The sequence below is a fragment of the Notolepis coatsorum genome (assembly GCF_963971535.1).
Source record: "Notolepis coatsorum genome assembly, chromosome: 9".
Taxonomy (NCBI): Eukaryota; Metazoa; Chordata; class Actinopteri; order Aulopiformes; family Paralepididae; genus Notolepis; species Notolepis coatsorum.
The window spans coordinates 105,039,728-105,056,267 of record NC_140173.1 but is presented as its reverse complement, the minus strand read 5'-3'; the positions used below and the strand labels follow the sequence as shown (position 1 = coordinate 105,056,267).

Here is a 16,540-nt window from a genome sequence, read left to right as displayed (position 1 = left end):
ATAATACACTTTCATCGATATATTCATTTGAACCTTCTACTAACTATGTAGGAAACATCAGAAAAAAGGAAAAGATTGTAGAGAAACATTAACACCTTAATATGAAGAACAATGGGAAAGAACAATGTAAGATAAAAGAGAGAGAAAATAAAAATAAAAATAAGGAGTGAGAGATAGAATAAAACTCAACGTGGAGAAGCCACTAGAACAGAATTGAGTAATTAGATAAAAGAGAAAAACAGAGCCTTTTAGAGCTACAATGTGCCAATCTCTACATCAGTGGAGTGATTATTTAAATTGTTAGAATAACCTTGTTGTGCTCATACGTTTAGATGTGGTTGATTTTTTATTTTTATTTTTTTAAGTCTTATTAAGGCCTGATTAAACTTCAGTCAATTGATCATATGCTTATGCTTATACACACCGGATGTTAATGTTAGAGTTGCAGGCCTTCGTTGTAATGGTACATTATATTCTAGAAGGTTGTAGAATACACTAGTATATACTAACAGACTGTTGTTATGTTCCAGAATGATCTTCCTACCCAGGGTTCATGACTACTAGTATTTTCGGGAGATTTCTAAGTGACCCAGAGCAGTCGAGCAATAAGCCCAGAATATTCCAGATTGTTCTTATTGTCAATGATATATTCTTGTCTCCACGGAGACCAGAGGTCTGAAAATATAATGCATTACGAATCATATTATACACAATATGCCTTGGTGTAGCCGGCATGCATATCATCTGCTACTTTTGTTGAGCTCGGATAAAGTCATTCTAATACTGATATACACAGAGAAAGAGAGAGATGAGAAGGCTTATCTGTTTTTAGACAGTGTTTCGCTCTGCCTTGGGGGTTCTGCTCCATGTAGATTCCAGTATTCCTCGGCTTCTTTAGGCGTGTGTAATCCTACCCTACGGCTGTCACTGCCCACGATCGATAATAGCGCCGGGTATACTAGCCTTGGTCTGAGGCCAGACTTGAACAATTTCTGCATCACCTCCTTGTAGGGGAGACGCCGAGCGATGGCCTCTTTGCAAAGATCCTCGTAGATAAATATTGGGTTTTCACCATGTTTCAGCTTTCCCCTTTGGTTGCGAGCAATTTTGATGATGTCATCTCTTATTGCCGTCTTCCGCAGAGTAACAATGATGACTCTTGGCCCGTTGCTTCTTTGATCCCGAGTACCGATTCTGTAAGCTTGGTCCACTGTCGGCACTGTGTTTAGAAAGTTGTTACCCAAAATCTCTGATAGCACTGTTGGAAAGTTGTCGTCTGCGCAATTGACTGCTTCATCAAGTCCTACAATGCGGATGTTATTTCGCTTGTAGTAGCGTTGGGTTTCGAGTAGCCTCCCCATCGCTTCATCTTTAACTTATTGTATTTTCCTCCGGCATGCCTCTTCCACCCTTTTTATCTCCTTTGTTACCTCTGTCATACCAACGTTGATGGTGTTCTCGTTCTCTTTGACTGCCCGTGTAATTTCTGTCACCGTATTCTCCACTGTCGTGATTCGCTCGGACTGTACAGCGACCGCTTTCATAACTTCTTCTAATTTAGCATCGATGTGTTCGAATTTAGTATCGATGTGTGCAACGTGTAATTTGAAAGCGACCATCTGTTCTTTCATCAGGATAGTCAGTGAGTTGAAGTCGGGTGGTGTAATTGCACTGCTTGTGTCAGTTGATGATATGGGTGCAGTGAGGGATCCGATGGATTTGTTTGCTATTATCTTCTCAAAATCACCTGCTTTATCTCTCACGGTACTTTTTCCTGTCGTTCCTGTTATGTTGTCATCTATTGTCTCCCTCTCGGGGCCAGTAGTCGTTGGTCCCGGTGTATTCTCCTCTATATTCTCCTCGTCGGGGCTTGTCACCGACGGATCTGCCGCAGCGTCGCCTGTTATTTTTCTTGAACGTGTTTCAATCTGCGCCGTTAGAATTGTTGTTTCTTGCTTCTTTCCAATCTTTTTCTTATCCTTATCCATGTTGTCTTTTGATATAGTTAGTAGAAGGTCTTATCAATACATACAATGTGGTTTAATCTCTTTTGGTATTGTCCAAATAAGGTTTTTAAACGAAATTAACGTTAACGGGAGCGGAGCTATAACCAAATGCGTGCGCTACATATTGCAGCTAAACCGGAAACCGTGCCGCTTATCTGCGGCTAAGCGACCCAGAATAAATCCGGTTTGATAACTATGTACCAGCACAGTCATATACTTTTGTAGACTGCTCAGTACCCTTGAAGTAGCTCTCAGTTTCAAAATGGTTGGTGACCCCTGGTCTAAACAAACACTTAACTAATGACCTCCTATCGATAATCCACTGCAACATTACAGGAACTGGAGGTTCATGTGCACAAATTCCCCTCGTGCACACATTCTGTACACTGCCCCCAGAAGCTCTTGCTCAGCACACAATTTCCAGTGAGAGCTTCTGGGTCACTGAGATCATGTCAATCGTATCCACAAAGTCTCGCCCTTGCCCCCTGACTAGACCTGGGATATAGCGCCTTGCTCATGGGCAGATGGGTGTGAAATCTCTCTATGCAGGGAGATGGATTTCACTGAGTTTGCGGCTTGGCAGTAACAGCCTTGGGGTTCTCTTTTTTTCCCATGTCATCATTGCCCTTCTAGATCAGGGTCACCTCTCCTAACCTCTGTCCAGCCATATGGAACCATTTGAACACAAGCCAAATAGACCATGTTAACCGCTATAAATACAATGGAGTTTAAATGGTCTTTCCTTCGGTGAGTGAGAACAGGTTCTCTCAAAGATATGGGGAGATCATTTATGAATTGACAGCTTTTCAAGACAGAGTTCCTTCATTCTGTCACTAGTTCAATATCAATGTAACTCAACAGCAGCAGAATGGGGTCTCTCTCTCTCTCTCTCTCTCTCTCTCTCTCTTTCTCTCCCTCTCTCTCTCTCTCTCGCTGCACATGTGGAACCATATGAGCCCCCCGTACACATTTGTATAAAATTCCCCTGGTAATTCTCTCCCCTCTACATCATTATGTCATGATTTGCTGAGTGTGCACTAAATCAAGCCAGGCGTCAGCTTTGTTGGAGCACTTTGGCCTTGTTTACTTTGCTATACTGGTAGGTGGGTAGAAATCCAACCTGGTAATCAATGTTGTTATGTTATTTTCTTCCGCTTCTCTCTTTTTCTCCTTGCAGTCTCAGCAGAAGTGTGTTGTGATCTTTGCCCTGGTGTGCTGCTTCGCTATCCTGGTCGCGCTGATCTTCTCTGCCATTGACCTCTGGGGTGAAGATGAGGATGGGATCACAGAGGAAAACTGTAGCAGAAACTGCAGGTGGGCTGGAAGTACCATTCCATTTAAATTCAGTTGATTCAGAATGTACTGTAGTTGGAGATTGCAGTTTATTTCATTCATTTTATTTTATTTCTCCAAGGTTTGGATATAGAATAACATCATTCCAAAAGTTGTAAGATGTTTGTATAATGAAGAAAATCGAATTTCCCCTCTACTGTTGATACTGTATGTCTGTCAAATACTCCAGACAAACTCTGCTGTTATCTGCCTCAGAGAATAGTACAAATCCAAATAACACTGTTCTAACCATTTTTCTTCAGTTCAAGTACTGTACTATTACCTCCAGCTTGGTCAGTCGTCCCTATGAACTGTGTAGTGTCAATGGTCACGGGTGGGAAGCTGGTGGGATATGAGTCCTTGGTGGTGTCCTACTGGTTGTACATAACAACTAAGAGAAAATGTATTCCAAGTTTTCTGAGTTTTTTTGTTTATATGTACAAATAGGCGTTACCTATTAGTATGCGCACATTTTTATCTATCGCCAGGAATAGAATCACCAACATTGGATGATGCCAGATTCAAAATTTTTGTTTCATTATGTTGACACATAACACAATTAACTTTTTACAGGAGGGATTGTGGCTATTATGTCTTTTTATCATCCCATAAGGAAATACTGTCTACAGTCATAATTTTTTTTTTAACTTTTGGTATAAATGTAGCATACATCAGGCTATGAATGATATATCAACAGACCCCTCTGTAAAAAGAATCAGCCCAGGGTATAGATAGGAAGAAATGTGGAAAGTATTGTGTGTGTGTAGGTGCTAGGGAAATGGATATTTCATCTCTTACGTAAGAAGTAAGAAAAACACGCGGTTAGGTGGCGTAGCGGAGATTGCGTTCGTCACCAACCCCGGAGCTGTGAGCTGGATTCGCCTGTTCGAATCCAGCTCACAGCTCCGGGGTTGTCACCAGCTTGGCTGGCCGTTCACACTAATACAATTGGCTGTATTAGAGGGTGGGAGAAGCTGGCGGGGTGGGTCCGGGTCGTTGTAAACAGCGACTCCTACAGTTCGGTCGGGGCGCCTGCTAAGCGCGGATAGGACCTGAGTGGGATAGTGTGATCCTTCCACACGCTACGCCCTCTCAGGGAGGATCCGCGCTGCCCGGTGAAAAGAAGCGGTTGATTGGCTGGACGTGTGTCGGAGGAAGCATGTGATAGCCTCCACTCTCCCAGATTATCTGACTGTGGGGGGTAAGTGCGCAGCGACCAGGAAGGGGACTGGGAATTGGCATACGACTAACATTGGGATGGGAGAAAATCGGAGGAAAATGGAGGGGGAAAAAGATCAAAAAAAAAAAAAAAGTAAGAAAAACATTTTTGGGAAAACGCCCTCACATTTCTGTATTGTAATTGTGATTTATGGACACAATCAGACAAAATGAAGTAAAATAAACAACTAATTGTGACATGTTAAGAAAGGAAAATATAAAATAATCTCAAAATCGACCAAAAAAATATAATTTGCCGATTCACCTAGGCCAGGGGTCAGCAACCTTTACTATCAAAAGAGCCATTTTCTCCCCCTCTCACAAAATAAAATTCATCTGGAGCCGCAAAACCAATTTACCCTTAAAATGAAGATAATAGAGTGTATAACGTTTTATATATAGTTATCCCCAAGCATACCCAACATTTAGCATAAAACGCCTGACGATTGCATAATACCCAAAGTAATTTGCGATTTATTATACTTTATACTTATAGCACACAGTTTGTTGTATTAATGGAATTATAAAACAACAATTATTTTTTGACATTTTATTGCTGTTTTTACCTGTTATAACAAAGGAAAACCTCAAACTCTTATGAAGAGGAGAAATAAAACACAGATGAGGAGACAAAACACTGGCGTCTGTAGACCTACACTTTGAAATAAAACCCAGAACTATGCAGGTATTAAATAGTCCTTCCCTTATTTTTGAAAAATGTATCAAATAAAAAGTAATCCACTTTGAAAAAAGACTGGCATGGCGGCTAGGTGGCGCAGTGGGCAAGGCGCTCGCCAACAACGCAGGAGATACTGGGTTCGAGCCCAGCTCTCTGCGTTGCTACCAGCTTGGCTGGTCGTTCATACTAATACAATTGGCAGTATTAGGGGGAGGGAAGCTGGTGGGTGGGGATCGGACGTTGTGGACAGCGACTCCTAAAGGTCGGTTGGTGTGCCTGCGCAGTAGAATCAGGAAGCGACGAGGGTGGCGTGTCCCTCCCACGCAGACCCTCGCCGCTGAGAGATTGCGCTGTGCAGGTGAAAAGATGCGATGGCTGCCTCCTCGAGTACCGGAGGGGACACGTGATGCAAGGCTTCGTCCACATTGCAGCCGGCTTGTGGGAGGCATGGCCTAACAACGTTCGAGACAGGGGAGGGTAGAATTGGACAATACGAAATTGGGGACGGGAGAAAAATAGAAAAAATGGGGAGAAAAAGTAGATTAAAAAAAAGATAAAAAAGACTGGCATCTGTAGACCGACTGTGAAACAAAACCCTGAACTATGCAGGTATATTTGAGTACTTCCCTTATTTGTGGAACATTTATCAAATAAAAAGTAGTCCACTTTGAAAAATGACTACCATGTGTAGACCTACTTTGAAATAAAACACAGAAGAGGAGAAACAACACTGGCGTCTGTAGACCTATACTTTGAAATAAAACCCTGAACTAAGCAGGTATATTTGAGTCCTTCCCTTATTTGTGGAAAATTTTTCAAATAAAAAGTAGTCCACTTTGAAAAAAGACTGGCATCTGTAGACCTACTTTGAAATAAAACACAGAACTATGCAGCTCTTGAGTGTTTCCATTATTTGTGGAAAATGTATAAAATAAAAAGTAAATCTTTTGTTGTTTGCAAATTTCTCACCACATATCAGGCATACATACGTAAGCCTGCATCGTTAGTCGTGAAAGCTAATTAATCTGTCCACACTGAATTAAACCCTCTATTTTCCTCGGACTTACCTTTTTTTGGATTTATCCATGGTTAGCTTACTGGGGGGTCGGAACCTCAAGATTAGCCTTGCAGACGGCAGGGAGAGGCGTATATTTTAGTTGATGAAATATTTTAGTTGACGAAATATTTTAGTTGATGAAATATTTTTTTCATTTGTGTCACACAGTATGACCTCGATCTCCAAAATAAGAGATGAAAAAAAAAATGAAAAAAAAAATTACTTTAATTTTTTTTATTATTATATATATTTAAGTAACAGGGAGCCACAGCAGAGTGGCTAAAGAGGGCGTCTCCGGAGCCACAGGTTCCCGACCCCTGACCTAGGCTGTCTCGCCACAAGTGTGCGAGTTCTACCTTATAATATAATCTGGTCTACAACTCAACACCTACAAGATGGATGTGCATCATGTGCATACCTGAGAAAAACAACAGTAGGCTACACACAGTATCAACAGTGAAGCACTGTCGCATGAACGTTGCACTGGTCTTACAGAAGGTGCCATGCCCATAAGCTGCCACTAGGGGCAGAGTGGCTCACCGTGATCAGAGCCATTGATGGTATTGAAATGTTGTGAGTGAGTGAGTGAGTGGGTGAGTGAGTGAAAGGCTGACTGACTGAATGACAGTTAGTGACTTTGCATAAAAAAAAATATTAAAAAAATACAGTTCACACCAGCACACCTTGTGCTGTTCCTCTCTCTTTTCTCTGTATCTCCACTTGCTCTCCCACAACCTCTCCCCTCTGTGTGTGTGTGTGTGTGTGTGTGTGTGTGTGTGTGTGTGTGTGTGTGTGTGTGTGTGTGTGTGTGTGTGTGTGTGTGTGTGTGTGTGTGTGTGTGTGTGTGTGTGTGTGTGTGTGTGTGTGTGTGTGTGTGTGTGTGTGTGTGTGTGTGTGTGTGTGTGTGTGTGTGTGTGTGTGTTTCTCTGCTTTCCCTCCTCTCCTCACCGCAAATAGACTGCATGTATATTTATATTTCTCAAATGTTTAATACTCTTATCAACATGGGAGTGAACAGATATGCTTCAGCAGGTTGCCGCCTTGCATGGTTGCCTCCGCCATTGGTGTCTGAATGTGTGAGAGAATGGGTGAATGTGATGCACAAATTAAAACGTTTTTGGATAAAAGCGCTATATGAACGTAGCCTGTTTACCATTAGCTATAATGGATAGTAGTATAAGCTATTCTAAGATCTGTTCAAGAAGCAAATTTGAATTCACTCCATTATGGTTGTAATTGGAGTCCAGCTCCGCCTGGATGATGACCAACCACCTCAAACTGAACCTAAGCAAAACAGAATTGCTCCATCTGCCGGCCAAATCCTCCCCCCTGACGACCTTTCCATCACAGTCGAGAATGCAGCTGTGACAGCGTCCCCGACCGCCAAGAACCATGGTGTTGTCCTCGACAACCAGTTGAACTTCTCTGCTCACATCACAAAAGAAGCCACCCAACTCCTCCAATCAACAGTCATCTCCCGCCCGACTACTGCAACGCACTGCTTGCTGGCCTCCCGGCCACTGCCACCAAGCCTCTTCAACTCATTCAGAATGCAGCGGCCCGCCTGATCTCAAACCTACCAAAGTCTGCCCATGTCACCCCACTTCTTAGGGACTTGCACTGGCTCCCCATTGCTGCACGAATCCGCTTCAAGGCCCTCGACATGGCATACCATGCGGCAAAGGGAACCGCTCCCGCCTACCTCCGGTCAATGGTCTCTAACTACACACCCTCAAGACCCCTACGCTCTGCATCTTCTGGCCGTCTCAGACCCACTCCTATCCGAGCTCTGGGAGGGTCATCAAGGATAACCTGCCTTTTCTCAGTCCTTGCCCCACAATGGTGGAATGAACTACCCACCCCCTTTAGGACAGCTGAAACCTGTCCAATCTTTCGCCGTCGACTAAAGATGCACTTCTACAACCATTATCTGAAATTAAAAAAATCGAACCCTAACTAACCTTACTGTCATGCATGTCCTAATAAACTAACCTACACTGTAGCACTCAACACTTTGATGAACATTGTTACTCAGCTGATAGTTGTGCCCTTCCTGATGACTTGTCATACAGAACTTGTAAGTCACTTTGGATAAAAGCGTCAGCTAAATGACTAAATGTAAATGTCAATTATATAGACTAGAGACAAGCACTACCAAACACAATATATCTAGCAGCTTGACCAGGTCAAGTTGGTTACCAGGATGTTTGTTTGATTTAATGGTCCCCTATTGTAAAAATGGCCTTTTCCAGTGTTACAACCAAGCCTGCATGTTTTGCCCTAAGGCCTCCACAGTCAAGCAGAGATGGCTCGTTACCCCCTAGGCCTTGGTTGCAACGTGGTGGACACAAGGAGTCAGACACGTTTTTAAGCAAAAATAACAATATTTATTCAATTACTCTAAATGTACAAAAGAAAGCTAGGTGCACCACAGTGGAGGTTATTCCATGACAACATGTGAAACACAAATTCACTCATAATTCATAATTATTATTAATTTACATACATATATATATATTTATTTTTTATTATTATTATTATATTTTTTTTAAATGTTTTCCTCTGTAAAAAAATGTCAGTGAATTTTTTTTTCTTCAAAAATGGCCAAAAGTGACAGCTCTGAGCACTCTGATCAGGCCTGCACTGCAGTCAGTAATGGCTAGCTGTCAATCACTCTGGTGCAACTTTCCCTGCACGGGCTGACCGGGATAATATAATAGCCAATCAAAATAAGCTATTAACGTCATCTAAGCCGGGTCCGTGCATCTAAGCGCTTGCCATTGAATGGGGGATTGAATGATTGACAGCCTTGAACTCCAATCAGAGAATGCCTGGCAATGCCAGTTCGTACCTGCGCAGCTGCAGCTGGACTGGCGTCAGTGTTCTAAGGAAGGAAGCTGCAATATTCAATGGAAGATGAGATCGGTCACTGCTTTGGCTGTTGTGTGGTGAGTGCATTTAAAATATATATATATATATTTTACAGTGATTATGAATTCATTGGCCCGCTGTGGCCTTGCGTGTGTAATAATAAGGTAGCCCAAGGACCACATGAGTCGCGGCAAGCCTTGCTTGCGTTTCTAATCAAATATGAATATCGCCGCGGGAAGGGGGGGGGGGGGGGGGCATAATCCCACGGGACAATGGGATTGACCGATATGTTTACCAATATTCCAATGTACAGTTTTGCTGTACCATTGACTCAGAATGGTCTGTTTTATTGAAATCGTCACAGCAGTATAGTTTGTTTATACTTCAGAAGTCATTGGCCCACTGTGGCCTTGCGTGTGTAATAATAAGGTAGCCCAAGGACCACATGAGTTGCGGCAAGCCTTGCTTGCGTTTCTAATCAAATATGAATATCGCCGCGGGGAGGGGGGGGGGGGCATAATCCCACGGGACAATGGGATTGACCGATATGTTTACCAATATTCCAATGTACAGTTTTGCTGTACCATTGAATCAGAATGGTCTGTTTAATTGAAATCGTCACAGCAGTATAGTTTGTTTATACTTCAGAAGTCATTGGCCCACTGTGGCCTTGCGTGTGTAATAATAAGGTAGCCCAAGGACCACATGAGTTGCGGCAAGCCTTGCTTGCATTTCTAATCAAATATTAATATCGCCGCGGGGAGGGGGGGGGGGGGGGGCATAATCCCACAGGACAATGGGATTGACCGATATGTTTACCAATATTCCAATGTACAGTTTTGCTGTACCATTGACTCAGAATGGTCTGTTTTATTGAAATCGTCACAGCAGTATAGTTTGTTTATACTTCAGAAGTATGATATTTAAACATGGTCCCCAAAATGAATGGAAGCGAATGAGGAGCCTGACACCTGGGAGGAATCAGGGTGTTGCAGCGTTGGGGATGTTTAACCAGCCTCCTTGGTTCAGGATATAACAACAGTTTTTACAAGGATCAAAATGGTGAGAGACAACAGTGACAAGCTTCTAGTCTGCTTATATAGGGCATGGAGCCTCGTCACCACACCTGTGTCTGATTACACAAAAACAATTGTCAATTACAAGAACACTGTCAATTACAACAAACCAATTAGTGACACCACACTCACACCACAATGTGAATGTAACACCAAAAGACAGTAACTAGACCCTCCACCATGTGAAAGTACTCATAACATCCAGTGTTTTGCATTGTTTTCAAGCAATGTGGAGTTGTACCAACACTGACAAAATGTGAAATCTGTACCAAGTCCTGTTTCTGCAGTTCAGCTGAGACAATAACGCCCCCCACTGAAACAAAACTATTCTGAATTGACTCGTTCTGTGACGTGTAAGAAATCTGATCTGCCACCGCCCGCCCACAATCAACTGTGATTCGAGGAAATTATGAGCAAAACGGGCAAGCAGCGAGTGGAAATAATGTGGAAGCGGTTTCAACAGCAGAGTTCCACCATCTTCAGCTGTTCCACTGTCAGCACTTCCTCAAAAGTGTTCGACAGTGTTCTGTGGGATATTTGTGGATATCCTGATGAAGAATGTTCTCAGTCAACCGAGGTTTGGATAATAACAAGGTTTATTAACCAAACAGATAGAATACATAGAGAGAATGGCTGAGGGCTTCCCCCAGGTGATCAGCTGAAATGACCCAGGTAAAAGACCCCGATAGATCTCGGGAGGAGACCTATATAGGTAACAAGGGGGGGGGTGTGGTCCCATTTGATAGGTCAGATGGGGGGGGGGGTACAGGTTTGGGGAGAGGGGAGGGGGATGTCTTATTCCACAGATAGGGGGGGGGGGCACAGGTAAGGGGATATAGGCGAGGGGAATATATTTACATGAGAACATTATATTATACCACAATACTCACTTTTCTTTCTTATAATGTGGGTGAGATTAATGTATAATATACCAGGGTTGTTTGGAACAGGTAAAAGTGAATAGGTATGGTACAAGAATGGGACCGATGTAATCCATCGGTTATCAGATAATGAATAAAATAGAAAATAATTAAAATAATGAAAATGTTGGCCAATGTGATCTGTTGGTTGGCGTAACAGTTTATAATAGTATTATTTTTATACATGATTCATGACATGATCGACTGGACTGCGTTCTGTGTTATTTTGATATCAGAGATGTGGGAATAGATATCACCCTTTTCTTTTATTTATCGCTCAAAATACCTATATCATTGAGTGGTCCTCAACTCTGATATCAAACAACATTTAACATAATCATTAGAAGCTATAGCTGTGCACCTATCTTGGCATACCTTCAGTCGTTCATGTCGTGACTCAGGGGAGATAATGTCATGGTTGTACATATACAAACATAGTAATATTTACAATAGACATTACCTTAGTGGCTAATGTGTCAAAATAAAATTGAAAACTGTTAACCTAGTGGTTAATATAAAACTAACATGATTGATTATGGGAAACTGTTCAAAAATATATATATGCACAATTTATAATGATTCTTGATGAAATTACTTAGGATCCAGTTGTATTTAACCTGAGTTTGAGTGTCACTTTCATCTGTGGTTGAAAGATTGATCTTTACTTAGAATCAGGCAATTTTGTAACTTAAGTAATTCAAATGTGATGTAATGTGATCATGTGACCACTTCTTCCTTCAGCAATACATTTTAGCTCATTATTACTAACCATTGTTAATGCTTTCTCATTGATTTCTTTTCATCACATCCCTAGTTCATCATTTTGCAGATACATACAATTGTGTGAAAAGTTTCCTGCTTGTGAAGGTATTAATCTGAATGATGTTGCGTCGTTGTTGACAAGGTGTTCTCTGTCGGTCGTGTGGCAGGGCCAAACAGTAACACATAAAAATTAAATAAATACATAACAATGTGGACAATGTGTGTTCAGAAGTCTCTTGGTCCACAGGTCTCTGATGATGTCTCTTCTTGACGATGCAGTCGGGAACATTCACTGGTCGCCGTTCATTCCCTGTCAAGGGTCACCTGTAGCAGTGTGGCGGTCAACTATAGTGGCCTTGCAGACTCTTTTCCTGGAGCCTGCGCTGCTTTCCATCACCACCACACATCCGCCACTGTGCTCACGCTTGGCCACCATCAGGCCCAGAGACATGGTGGTCAGGGCGTTTTTGAATGTGCTGTGTGGTGGTTGGTTCCCCCCCGTTCCTCGTCATCGCGGTACTAGAGGGGCGAGGGGGCGGGCGTTTTTGAATGTGTTGTGCTGGTTTCGCTGTCCTCCCCTCGTCATTGCGGTACCACTTGATGGAGGGCGAGGGCCCGCCGGTGTAGTGGCTAGTCGGTAGGACGCTCTCTCTCACACGGATGGCAATCTTGTCATCAGGTCTGCCGCGGGCCGCCGGGGTGAGGCTGCATGTCGTCCTTTCTGTCTCTGCTCCCCTTCTTTTGGGGACGTCTGTGTTGTGTGGCTGGGTTGGATGGCGGCTCTCCCACGGTTGCTGTTGTCGTCCTGGTTGTGTCCGCAGCTCCTTGGCGGCGTCTCTGGTGGTCCTATGCTGTCGTGGGTCGCTCAGGTCGCTGGGTTGTGTTTCTCTCTGCCTGGTCCTGCCGTCGTTCGTGGTTCAGGTCACGCGTCGTCTCACTCCTTCTCACTTGTCGTGTCCTCTCACCAATATGATCTGAGGATGATAAAATTGCCTTAGAAAACCTCTTCACATAAATGATTCACCGCCTTTCTGCTAAAGAAGAAAATCATTTAGGGTTAATTCAATTCATTGTGTAATATCATTTAATTGAAAATAGGAAATGCAAGCCAATTGCATTAGCAGTGATTCCTTATGTCAAGAAGGTCACATTTACTACAATCTTATCAGATCTTGTATCTAACTAGATCTTACAGCATTAGGCTTTAAATAAAATTGTAAATGAATGGCCAAAGTCTTGAATCAGATAAAATAGCTCTTTGTCTTCATATTCTGTGATGTTAAATTGAAGTTGACCTTACCTCAGTTGACCTTACCTCAGGCCGCGTACGATGGTGTGCTTCTTTAAGATACTTACCTCGTCATGACTTCTCGGTTGTTCTTCATGTCTCAGTGTGGCTCGTCATAATTTAGCATGGGGAAAAACATAAAATCTAGGCAGCCAGTTAATTTTGCATGAAAAACAATCATTTGTTTTGTCATCTAACCCTAACTAACCTTATTGTCATGCACTCGTCCTAATAAAACTACCCTACACTGTGGCACTCAACCTTTGATGACTTGTTGCTCAGCTGATAGATTTGTGCTCTTCCTGATGTCTTGTCGCGCAGAATCTGTGAGTCGCTTTGGATAAAAGTGTCAGCTAAATGATCAATGTATGTGTATACCTTGTACATTTAGATAATTGTGCTCCAATTTTGGTGGTTGATATTTTGCAGTCATGGAAATGTATTAGTTGTTAAAAGAATAGTCATGCATGTTATTGGTTATAAACAGAGAATAGAAGGAGGAGATTTCAAATGAAGTTGTTTTCATCATATCTTTCATCTCGGGCACTTCTACTTTGTCTGGTTTCATTCAGAAATTATATCTCTAATTCGTGTGCCTTCTTGAAAATAGATGATGAAAACACTGGTTAGTTATTTTGTTAGTATGGGAATTAGGTACTTTCATGACTGCAAATTCATCATTTGTCTCTGATTCATGTTGAATAAGTGGTTCTCTGTTGTTATCCATTGTTTAGGTGAGTCCACCAAGTCTGTGGTCAGAGTGCAGGCATTTGCATTGCTTTGTCTCCCTCACGCCATACCCTGTGGGTTTCAAGTGCCCACTCTGAATAGCGTCTGTTATCGTTGGCGTTCCTGTAAAAGAAATTTACATGTGGGTGTTTGGATGCAGATTTGTTTTAAATGGTCAATCGATTGTCTCTCAGCTCCACACCATCTTCAGTTGAGTCTCGTGGTAACAAAGAGAAAATCTGCATCTAAAGCGATACTTCTTACTATACTAAGTGGAGATACTAAGTTGCGTCTGGTCAGAGTCCTCTCTGGCTATTTGCATTGTCTTTCAACTCCACATCATCCTCAGCTGGTTTGAGTGAGTGTTTAAACACTGTTTTGTAATTCAATTTAGAGTTAACTCAGTCTGCCTCTCCTGTAACACAAAAGACATGTTAATTTCCCACTCCTCTAAGACCATCTGAGTGGATTCTCCTTGATTGTCTGTGAGCTTAACAAAAACATCAGCTATTTCTCATCCATCCCATCCTAGGATGTAATGATAGTGTTATCATTTATCAATCATATCGCATATGTACACAAGCACCATAAGAATGTGGAACCACACATTTTGAATCATGTTTAAAAATGTCTTACAATGGAAAGGGCTAGTTATCTTTCATTGGTTCTTTAGATAAACACATTAACTCAAGTGAATATAACCTACTTGTTAACCTAAACATCTTACTTTTAAACATAATCTATGTTGTTTGTGCCCAAGTTTTCGACATTAAAAGCTTATAAAGTCTAATCTAACGCTGTTTATGTGGACTACAATTCCTGTACTGCCATATACCGGAAACCGGAAGTGTTTGTTTAGCTCCCCGTATTGGTCAGTATGACCGGTACGCCCACAGATGCATTATAATTCTGAAACAGACATCGCAATTAGCTTTATATGACTTATAATGTGTACAGTAATGAACCCAATCACTCAAGCGATATGGGATAGCTATAATTCACTGCGAATGAGAAGATAGTTATGTCATGCAGCTACATTAGGATTTCATATTCACCGGAAAAAGCTGTCGTGTTCACGTTGGATCCTCACAGTTCAGGCCCATGTGTATCTTTAATCGAATAGTGGTTCCTGAGGCTGTAGCACGTTACGTGTCGTCAATGCGATGTTCGGCTCGTTTCTCTTGGTTGTCTGGGACAATGCGTTCCTGGAAACACTCTTCTGCATCTCGCCACAGCAACTCAACACTTTCCAATAGCAGCGCGCACATATATATACACATAAAACATATGCTACACATGGATTTCATATACCCTCGCCCTCGGGCATATTAAACTTTACGTTCGCCTATGGATAGGCTCATAACAAAACCATAACTCCACGGCGCGCATAGCGTGACGTCATCGCTCCAAGCGACGTTCGTGCATTCTCATTCGCCTCGGAAATAACGCTTTGCAATCCTGCAGTACTAGTTCCGCGAGCTCTCAATAGCCTGGAATTTACCTAAAACCAGCGTTTTGTAACCGAATGAACGTCACTTGTGCATAGTGAAACGTAAACAAATAGAAACGATAAAACTATAATTTCCAACCGGACGTTGCATGTCGCGCGAGTTGTACCCCAATGTTATTCCATAATGTTAACTTGTCTCTCAATGCTCGGCGCGATATCAGTCGGCATACTGTGCACATACAAACGAGACTTTAAACAGACAAAACAAACATTAATACATATAAGTTAACGTGTGTATATATCTGACTGTATTGGATCGCTGTTCGTTTAGTCGACCAGCATCTGCTGCGACAAGGCATTTATCCCTTGATATAACTATACATCGTTATTAAAGTCATAACGACCGAACCTGACTTCGAAATTTACCAGCGATATATTAGATGTGAATATACCGTTTAATCATACTCTCGGTCTCTTCAACTCGCGACTAATGTCCCGTTTAGTGTAGTATGGCGTACTACACCGGGACATCGCGTAATCAGCTTCCCGCTTATCTGTATGATCAATTGGTTAATTTAATCCGAATACATCGTTTTCAGGAATGGAAGAGATTGTGGGCTTAGTTTGAGGTTGAAACAATGAATATTATGACGCTACTCTGGTAATTTCTAATTATGATTCCATCAGCTTCTCGGTCCTAACTTCCCGCCTCTTTGCAAAGGAATCACAGAACGTTTTTAACAGAGTAGCGTTTTCAAATGATATCACTCTAATAAGCTCACGTATCTCCTTTTGTTGCCTATATTTCAGTCTGCATCATCTAGACTTGGGTTAGCAATCCAACAACCTTAATTTGTGCCCTAACTTTTGGTTTGGCAACAGCTCAAATCCGGGAATAGCACTAACAACCCATCCTCTCAGAACATCTGTCCAGATAAAGGACCCAGGTACACGCGTTCCCCAGTACGATTCTCAATACAGATCAGATATATTAATGCACATTATTCTTACTCAGCCATGATCTCAATATTTGACAACATTCTGTAATATTCACCTGGCACAGAGAAAAGCGGGAAGGTTTTAATTCCTTGCCATACATTTTTGGTCGACCAGTCTATTATACTCACTTTTCTCTGTATAGCTGAAACAATA

General features: G+C 42.1%; 1 protein-coding gene across 1 annotated transcript in view; it reads left to right on the top strand.

Moving 5' to 3' along the window:
- Nucleotides 1–16,540, top strand: part of LOC311234706 (inactive phospholipase D5-like) — a gene marked incomplete at both ends in the record, with an annotated part of 538,433 nt that overhangs the window by 432,468 nt on the left and 89,425 nt on the right. Inside the window, one exon of the mRNA XM_084321948.1 lies at nt 3,184–3,320. Coding sequence (XP_084178074.1) covers nt 3,184–3,320 — 137 coding nt within the window. The remainder of the gene's footprint in view (nt 1–3,183; nt 3,321–16,540) is intronic.